Source organism: Aulostomus chinensis, chromosome 2 (assembly GCF_037954235.1).
Source record: "Aulostomus chinensis isolate RoL2024-O1b breed Wild chromosome 2, RoL_Achi_v1.0, whole genome shotgun sequence".
NCBI classification, from domain to species: Eukaryota; Metazoa; Chordata; class Actinopteri; order Syngnathiformes; family Aulostomidae; genus Aulostomus; species Aulostomus chinensis.
This window is the reverse complement of record NC_141321.1, coordinates 13,721,893-13,731,591: the sequence shown is the minus strand read 5'-3', so window position 1 is coordinate 13,731,591 and position 9,699 is coordinate 13,721,893. Positions and strand designations below refer to the sequence as shown.

The 9,699-nt window shown below is 43.4% G+C and overlaps 1 protein-coding gene across 1 annotated transcript in view; it reads right to left on the bottom strand.

The window, feature by feature from the left end:
• Positions 1-1,308: 1,308 nt before the first annotated feature.
• The window catches only part of otog (otogelin), a 49,362-nt gene continuing 40,971 nt past the window's right edge, over positions 1,309-9,699 (bottom strand). Inside the window, exons 44-53 of the mRNA XM_086192507.1 lie at positions 9,554-9,655; positions 9,264-9,362; positions 9,063-9,107; positions 8,808-8,939; positions 8,389-8,567; positions 8,166-8,270; positions 6,579-6,698; positions 5,430-5,475; positions 2,395-2,474; positions 1,309-2,304 (exon numbers count right to left, since the gene is read on the bottom strand). Coding sequence (XP_086048633.1) covers positions 2,104-2,304; positions 2,395-2,474; positions 5,430-5,475; positions 6,579-6,698; positions 8,166-8,270; positions 8,389-8,567; positions 8,808-8,939; positions 9,063-9,107; positions 9,264-9,362; positions 9,554-9,655 — 1,109 coding nt within the window. The 3' untranslated portion in view covers positions 1,309-2,103. The remainder of the gene's footprint in view (positions 2,305-2,394; positions 2,475-5,429; positions 5,476-6,578; positions 6,699-8,165; positions 8,271-8,388; positions 8,568-8,807; positions 8,940-9,062; positions 9,108-9,263; positions 9,363-9,553; positions 9,656-9,699) is intronic.

The window sequence follows — 9,699 nt, the reverse complement described above, 5'->3', positions numbered from 1 at the left end:
AGGGCCCAGAACCAGAGATGCTGTGGAGCTGCTCAACCTAAGATTAAAGAACCAAAGCAGATTTTGTCTTTCTTTTTTTTTTTTAATTTTGTCTGTGAGGGAGAGTGTTACGTCTCTCCTGAGTGTGTAGAGTCAGTGATGACATCACTCCCTACCTTCCACTGGCAGGAAACCATCAGCCCCGACAACAGCAAAGGGTTCTTCTCCTCGTAGCAGTAAATAAGAAGGTGTTTTTGCCGTCAGGTGAGAAAGTTCATGCGAAGCTGCATTTCCTGGTATCTGGTCAAATCCTGTTAACCCAACTTGTTCGGCCAGTGTTCAACTGGTGGAGCAGCTTCATAATTTCAAGACTGAAAATAATTTCCGTGTTCGTAAGTGGAAAAAGAAGTATTGTGTCATCGGTTGCTTTGATAAAAGGTTCAGGTTTGTCACTGACTCCTGTGTTTAAATTGATTCATTCTCTGTGGGACGTGAGCCTCGTTTCAAGACTTGGTGTTTTTTATTGAGGGGGCAGATACATCTGTTAGAGGAGAGATGGAGAATGTGCCTTAGAAAAACAAGCCGCCATTTCCTGTCAGGCGAGAGGAATTTCATATGAATTAATTCACAGAAAACAGTTATTACCTGTTATTTATTATGCAGGTGTTTCACACATGTTCTGGTATCCGCTACGTTCCGACAGAGAAAACATTCATTCAGAAATGCTTGTGTGTGTGTGTGTGTGTGTGTGTGTGTGTGTGTGTGTGTGTGTGTGTGACACTGAAGACTTTTCCTTTGTTTCAGTGATGCTTTCTTTGCTGTCAGTGAATTTAATGGGGGAGTTATGGATACATATTTAATTAAAAATCTTTAATTATTACATGCCAAATATTTCAGGTTGCGCTCAAGCATTTCCTGTTTTCAGTGTGTGTAAACACTATGTACCACCCAATAAAGCTGGGGAGTTTGCACTGTTCTATGCATTCATGTATGAATTAGTCTTGTGTTTGTGAATCAAAAGTCCCGAGTACTCAAAGGTGGGAATGTACTTTTTCAGGGAAAAATCACTTCGATCTTTCATTACAGACTGAAGAGAAATCTAGAAATACCTGATGTAAATGTGGCATTGCAGATGTGTTAGATCTTTTATAGCTGCAAATTTAATTGTTGCCACTAGAGGGCAGATAACATTCACTGGCCTGTGGTTTCATAAAAAATAAAAAAAAAGAGCCAACATATGGAGTTTTCCCAGAGGAAATGTTTATTGGAAATGCAAATGTACATTTGTATCTTACAAATCCCTTAAACTTGACTACCCAGGGGGTCCGTTTGAACATGAAGGACTCGGCCAAAGAGAGACATGCATCTGGAGGACACCGCAGTTCTCTGACATGACCATCAACAATAAAACCATATCAGGCAAGACAATAAACCCAAGCTTGGGGTTCTGTTTATATTTTTTTGCTCTCCAGTTGGACCGAATGCTTCTCTCAGTGTTGATGCTCACAAAATCAGAGTGTCTGTGCTCTATCAAACTCCAATAAATAAATAAAGTGCTCCAAATACAGCTGGACTCCAATCAGTTAATGCGCCTCACTAGCATGGATTAGATTACATGTACTTCACATCACTGCTCTTTCTACAAGTAAGAATTTGATATGGAAAATCATTTTAAAGTTAAGAAATGTACTTATTTACAAAAATCTTATTTTCAAATATGATGATGATGATGATGATGATGATGATGATGGACTGAACCACATGGTGATGTTATCACAGCTCAGGGGCTCTTTTGAACACATTACAATTTTTTTTTTAAATGTTTTTTAACGAACTTTCAAAAATCTTTTTTTGGAAATCTTTTTGACTCTTCAGCCGGTGCAGCAGCAGAGCAGCACAGGTGTGAGCTCCATCTCCACAACTGACATTTTCTTGTCTCTGTAGGCTGGCAGGGAGGCAGCAGTGCAACATTATACTGACTTGTGTTGTGTTTTTCAGCCCTGTCACACTTTCTGCATTACTTTGTTTCAACACCTGCACACAATGTGTCTTCTTCTCTTCTTTTTTCTACGTCTTTAGCTCTGAACATCGAGTGTGTTTTGTTGTTTGTGTGCAGTGTGACGACTAGGACCACTGGCAGGAGCAGTCGGTGGGCTCCTGGATGGTGTAGCTAACCCAGGTGGAGTTGCCGCTGCAGTAGAGCTGCACGGAGCGCCGCTGAAGCCCCATCTCCCTGCAGCACTTGCAGAAGCGAGCATATGTGTTGATGTTGTAGTTGTAGATGCTGGCAGAAGGACACTTGCCGTCACATGACACGATGTTCACCTGCAGGGCAGACAGAGTCAGTACAGTCCCATACGAGTGCGGAAAAAAAAAATACACACACACACACACACACACACACACACACCATACCGGTCTGTTGCTGCGGCAGTCATTCTTCCTGATGGTCATCCTCACCGTCACCTTCTGACATGACTTCCCGTCTTCTTTGCCTGTTCATGTGTCAGGAAACCAAACAAAGTAAGCACGAAGCTGCAAATACCAGGAGGAGGAGGAGAGCATGGGAGAGCCCAGGTTGGTCCTCATGCATAAGCTACTCTAGCTGATGGCTTAGATGAAGGGGCCGAGGACTGAAGATCTGAGAGAGCAGGAGTATGAGGAGGTACACTCAGAGGAGGAAGCTTTCACGGCCAAATGAAGCTTCTTTCCAAAGCAAGAGATTCATTCATTCAGGGTCAGTCGGGAGCACGATTACCTTGTACGTGGAAAAAACTGTATTTTAAAGTAAAGAATCAAATGAAGCACAACCCCAGTTTTGCCGAAAAACCCCTGCAGAGCCATTTGACATCATTTGAACATCGTTTGACAAAAACAGAACGGAAACTTGAAGGTGCTGAGTGTGGCATCTGAAGGTCGCTTCAGCTCACGGCTCCAACAAACAGGAGCTACAACACAACGAGCTGTCACCTCACTGATGAAGACCAGCAGGTCCCACCAGATCACGTCTGAAAACCTTCCACTTAACAAGAAAAAACATCAGTTAAACAAACCTGTGAATTCAATAATATCCTCAATGTACGTAACCATAGCAACAGCAATCTCTCAGGTAGTACTGAGTATACTGATGATAGTAACTATTGGTCTGCCTCTCCCAACCTCAGAGGTGCCAACACAGAACAACTCTATCTCACTCTTCAAATCCCATCTTTTTCTTTCCATATTTGCAAGTAACAAGGTCAGATTTCTTAGATGTCACCAAGCTATCTGCAAGACTCAAACTCAAGGTGGCAAATATCCACAGAGAAAACAAACTGCAAGTGACACAAAAGACACATTGACGTCCTAGTTGAGTGCACAAAATCAGACACCAATCTAATCAAAGATTTCAAGTCACCTGAAAATGAGGTTTAGAGCAGATATGCAAGAAAAGATTTCATGTTTTGTCTGGTTATGTCGACTGTCTTGAGTTAATCTGAATACTCCACAAATTAGAATATAAGACTTTCTATCATCCATCCATCCATTTTCTCCTGCTTATCCTGTTAAGGGTCAGGGAGCTGGAGGCTATCCTAGCTGCCTTCAGGCGAGAGGTGGGGTTCACCCTGGACAGGTCACCAGTCCATCACAGGACCAACACATAGAGACAGACAACCATTCACACTCACAGTCACACCTACAGTCAATTTAGAGTATCAATCAGCCTCGTCCCCTCTTGATGTCTTTGGACAGTGGGAGGAAGCTGGAGTACCAGAGAGAACCCACACAGGAACAGGGAGAACATTCAGACTCCACACCGAAGATGGAGCCACGATGGAGCTGGGACTCAAACCCAGAACCTTCTTGCTGTGAGGCGATAGCGCTGACCACAGTACCACCATGCCGTCCTCTTTCTATCATAGTTAACAAAATAAACCAACCATGTGATCCTAAGGTGAACACATTTAACCTGTTGTAGATTTTCTCAGGTTTTGCACTGTATGTGTTTCCTCCTATTAAAACACTTCTCCTTCCATGTTCACATGAACATGTGAGTGTTTATTCAAGAACCTATTATTTCCAACATAGTTGTTTATCTTCTAGTGACACAAACTTTAATCTGGCTCTGTTATCTAAAGGTCCCTGTCAATAAATAGACAACAAAGCCTGGGATTCCGTCGTTTGGAGAGGCCAGGTGAGTCTCGGGAGGGTCGTTTCCACCACAATAGCACTGACCACTCCCACATAGGTTTATAAGCTGGAGTTTCCACACTCTTCACTAGAACTGAAGAAGCCTCTCGGATGAGAGGTGAAACGTCTTCAAGATAAACTTACGTCCAGTTGACCAGATTTTACTTCGCTTCGATCTACGATGACCTGGATGAATGAGAACCTACACAGACATCAAGCCTGGGATTCTTATTAATTGAGAAGCATCAAAGAGCACCTTCAGTTTTCCACACAGCTCCCCCTAGTGGTAGAAAAATGCCATGGCCATAGATCAGCAGCATGCAGACTCTCTACAGTGAACCCTCCCTCCCCACACACACAAACATACACAAACACACACACACACACACACACACACATCGCTACCTACTGATGCATGCAGACGTCTACGGCCGACTACTGGGCCTCTACCAACAGCACATTGTTGGCAATCAACAATGCACTGCCCGGACAGCGCAGTGTTAAATGGGGAAAGAGTTTAGTTGTCGTGTACGTGATCTGCAGGGCGTGCGGGGGGTTGAATACATGTTGCGGTCCTCTCAAGTGTGACATCATTTGTTGGCCTGTAGAATGGGTTGTGGACCCCGCCCCATTTCAAGCATATGAACCACTTTTAACTGCATTGTTGTGACATATTTACAGATTTTAATTCTCAGAATGTACATTGTGAAGCGAAGGTCTGATTGGGCCTGAAATGAGGCAGCAGTTGAGAGGACAGCAGGAGGTTGCAGTCAGACTTTGGGGTTTCCTGTGTGCCTCATCAATGATGTAACGGAGCAAGTACATTGTTGAATATCAACAATAGCACTGACAGTCCTAGTGGTTTTTGTACCTCTTTCACAGTTTGTGTTAACTGTGGGAGTCAGGGGGCTAACGGGGAAAGGGATCAGAGGGAATCCAGTACCTGGTGGGATTGGTACATGACGGTAAGCTACAGCACATTAACCACAAAGCCACTTGCTTGTCTTCAGATGCTTTTCAGCTACTTTGAAAAGGTGATCTCTTGTACTTTTTACCCACGAGCATGCTAACAGAGCTAATCTGAGCTAACAGAAGACAAATGTTAAGGAACACTAATTGGGACAACTTGGCTGAGAAGTATAAACTGAATCAGACACACTGAAGGGCAAACATGTCAGAGACATGTTGAGCAGCAGGTGGAGGCGCTCTTCAGTGCTAGCTGCAGCCTACAGCGCTATGCTAGCTATGCTACGACTGCTACCCTCCAATCAGATACTCACATGTCTTGCAGCAACCGTCCATGTAACTAACGACAGTTCCGCCGATCTGAGATGATAAATGAGAGTCAAAATAATAAAACAAAAATAGCAAACATGGAAATCTTTGAAAACCATCATAATCACATGATCATAGGGTTGATCAGAGGCCTCTGCTTAAGCGGAAAGACAGAATTTGGGAGTGAATAAATTTGAAAAAAAAATTATAGAAAAGTTAATCTTTTTCTGTAGATTTCTCTCTTTTTGTGCTCAAGATTTTATCCAATATGCTCTTGTTAAATTCTTTGTCTGACATCTCTGATGGCTTGTATTTTGTCCAAATGTACTGAAAACAGTTTTTTAGTAATTGTTGCGGGACAAACATTCTCACTAATATGACTTGTAGTACATATTAAACATTAAATGTATGTAAATATGCAACTATCCACATCCGGCGACAGAGATCATGAAAGTCTATGTTGAAATTTTAAGTGTAAGTGCATTCACTGGTATCACACAGCATAAACACACTTATTAATGCGCTACTGTTGTACCCTCCATAGCCAGTAATATGAGAATATACAGTACTTCTTTCTATCATTGTTCAATTGGACCTATGTACACATATCGATAGTTTCAGTGCAGTTAAAAGCATCAAAAAAACACTAAAACCAAACTTTATTATTCTTTCTGGTTGCAAAAAGTGCAGGTAGCAGGTCACAAATAGAGGAACAGGTGGGCGTGGGTTGCACAGGTCATCCAGAACATTCCCTGCAGGTCGCAAGTCAAAACCACTGATCTAGAGCTCAGTGGACGTCATGCCACACAGTGGAGCTACATCATTTTAGAAGACCTTGAATTAGTATTAATTATAAAACTGGAATTTTTTTTTTTAAGTCTGACTATGACACCTTGATAATAGTTTCTCTATGATGGTCTTTAATTTTCACTCTCACTAAACAGGGACGTCACTTGCTGCCTGCTAACTTGTTTGGTATGTGACACAAAAGAGCATGGTGCTAACTACGGTTTCTGGATGCAGACACACGTCCTGCAATAAAGCAATTCTTTTTCCGTTCGTGTGAGAGTGTGTGTGTGTGTGTGTGTGTGTGTGTGTGTGTGTGTGTGTGTGTGTGTGTGTGTATGTGTGCGCGCGTCTTGCTGCATGCTGACCTTCATACACTCTGTCTCGTTGAAGGGGGGGCAGCTGAAGGCGTAGGAGATGAGTGTGGGCCCAGACAGAGTGTCTGTGCAGTCAAACTTCATGCAGTTTGACACCCAGGATTTCCCCGGCTGAAAACACAGTGTGGATCATGTAAGAACTGTTAACATAACTACTTTACACCACTTAGATCTTAAAAAACACTCAACAAATCAGATTTAGCCTGTGTTTTGAGGACAAATATCTCTTTATGTCTGATAAAAGACACAAAGTCCCAGGTGCATGTCAGTGAGCTATAAGGGGGGGGGGGGGGGGGTGAAGCCTATCCCAGCTGACATTGGGTGAGAGGCGGGGTTCACCCTGGATGGGTCACCAGTCCGTCACAAGGCCATCAGGAGCAATTAGGGACTGTGGGGTATTGCTCAAGGATACTTGGACATGGTCACCAGGGGACGTGAGGATCGAACCAGCGACCCTTCAGTTGCTAGACGGCCGCTCCACCTCCCTTCACTCGGTCGTTACCTCACTGAAACGCTTCTCCTGAGGTGACTCTGTCTGTTCTGAGTTTTTGCAGTTTTACATTTAAGGTTTATTAATCAACATAACTTACTAAATTCTTGAGCCAAACAGAGAAACGATAAAAGCGCAGGTGCTGCTTACTACGGTGGGACAAACTCCAGGATTAATGTTACAGAAGGAGGAGGACATTCGGACAAACCACAAGAGAACACTCACGACTCCCACACAGATGACATATTTCTGCAGGCCAATCCATGGGATCCTTGGACAAAAGCCGACTTCGGTAGATACAACAGTTAGGAGTGAAAAGCTGAAGTTGTGCTATGAGCGAAATACACTGCGCGTACATGACTTGTACATGACTCCCATTCCTGTTTTTGATGTGATGACTCATTCAGCCACTTGATAGCATCCACTGTTTTTAAGACAAATAAACGCAAAATTCCCACATGTGATATTATGTGTTTTTTGTCAAAGAAAAAAAATGTTAAAATATCTTTAACTTGTGTGAACAACCATTTTTACTTTAAGCATTTAACTGAAATTCCATTCGAAAAACCCCACCGACTTTGAGACAAGGGAACTGGACATTTAGCAGGTCTAGCTTGATCCAGGTTTTGAGTCTCATTCCTACAACACCCCTTTTACCTGCAGGTAAAAAAAATCTTTGGATTATTTTCTCCTTTTATTTTTTTCTGCCACACTGCATCCCAAACAGGCCTGTGTGTTGGCCTTGACATATTACTGGTGTCCTGTCTATCAGATTCAATATTTCTACTTCCCTTTTTTAAGAAAATATTTAATTTCTCCCTAAAGTGATTAAATACATTTAAAAAGGAAGAACATAATGCTGCCCGGATACGGACCAGAGCAGGTGATGCATGGGGTTCAGACAAACATTAAGCCTCTTTCATGACATGCTTTTACCCAGGAATATGTTCTGCTTCATGTCTACAAGACTAAATGATAGGTACACAAGTCTTCTCATCACGTAACAAAATATTTGTGTGCCAGAACATTTAATGAATGAGGCCCAATATTCAGTATTGTGATCAGAAGAACTTCCCATTCTCTCCCACCTTATAGAGAACCGTCGTGCCATTCTCGTGTTCATGGAGGCAGGAGATATTCTTACAAACACCACAGCATGTGGACTGGTCCTTCGGAGGGATGTAGACCTGATTCTACAACACACAAACATTCAAGATGCAGGTGGAAGGTGTGTGAGACTATTCCTGTGTATCTGACAGGTGTCTGTGGAGTTCTGAATTTTGATACGTGCCTGTGAGTGTGTTGTCTTACCGGCTGGCAGTGGGCGGAGCAGTTGGTGCTGCTGGTGCGGAGCAGATGGAAGCCGCTTGCCGGGTCGAGGCTGCGGCTGCACTGTCTGCTGAGACACAAGCCGCTGTCATCGTACTCCACCAGGGTCTGACCTGGCCGCAGCACTCCCCGCTCACCGTACACACACACCGCTTCACGCACTGTGACCACACACACACACAAGAAGTCAAAGGATGCAGAACACAAGGTTGTAGCTTAATGGAGGTCTTATGTTTTGGAGATGTGTCTACGATAACCTGCTGCCAATCAACAGCACATTACTTAAATACACTACATACACCAGAAGATTGCAGGTGCCCCTAGTGGTTGGCTGGTTGTTACGAGCAAATGTTCAGTAGCTTGGATGTGAGTGACCCTGCCCTGCAGCACCTAGCACCTACCACACTTGTATCTTTTGCAGGCGCACTGGTTCTGAGGGTCTGACAGAAAGGCCCGGTCCAGCTGAGCAGCCTCTCCCTGGAGAACATAAGAACCACAGAGAGACAGAAGACCACAGATGTGTGTTTGAGGAACTCGTATGAAAATACTAAAACAAATAAGTATTTGATTAAGTGGAATTAGAAATGATGTGTCGTTATTCATCCGAGTGATAATAATGTTATTAATGATGAAAATCACAAGAAATAAATCAGGACGTACCAATCCACATTTAGGAGAGGTGATCTTGTCACAGGAACACTCTGGAAGCAGAGCCAGATATTATCCTCATCTCCATATTTAAAACACAAAACCCACTTGCGATTTCAAACAAAAAAAGTGATTGAGAAGAGGGTTTTTCAAGAACAAACAAAAGAGAATCTGTTTTGTCTCGTTTTAAGTGATTCTACAGATCGTACCACATGTTTGGTTGGGACAGCAGCGACCCGGACTGTACATGGACGCCACCGACATCTCAACAGGACAACTGAGCTGAGGACACCTGTAGGGCTCACACACTGCACACACACGCGCGCGCACACACACACACACGCGCACGCGCACACACACACACACACACACACACACACACGGCAAAAACCTGTCAGTGATCTAATTCATAGCTGTAAAACAGATTATTTAAGAGTTCATGAGCTTGTAATATGAACTGAAGAATTGGTCATGTCTGAAAATAAGTGTGTGTACTGACCACATTGGTAGGCGGGGCAGCAGCGGTCTGTAATATTACCGTCCACTGTCAGGACTTCCCCATCCTGGCAGAGAGGAGGCGTCTCCACACAGGATGAACACACTGCAGGAAACACATGGGACATTCATCCAACTCTAACCTGCGGC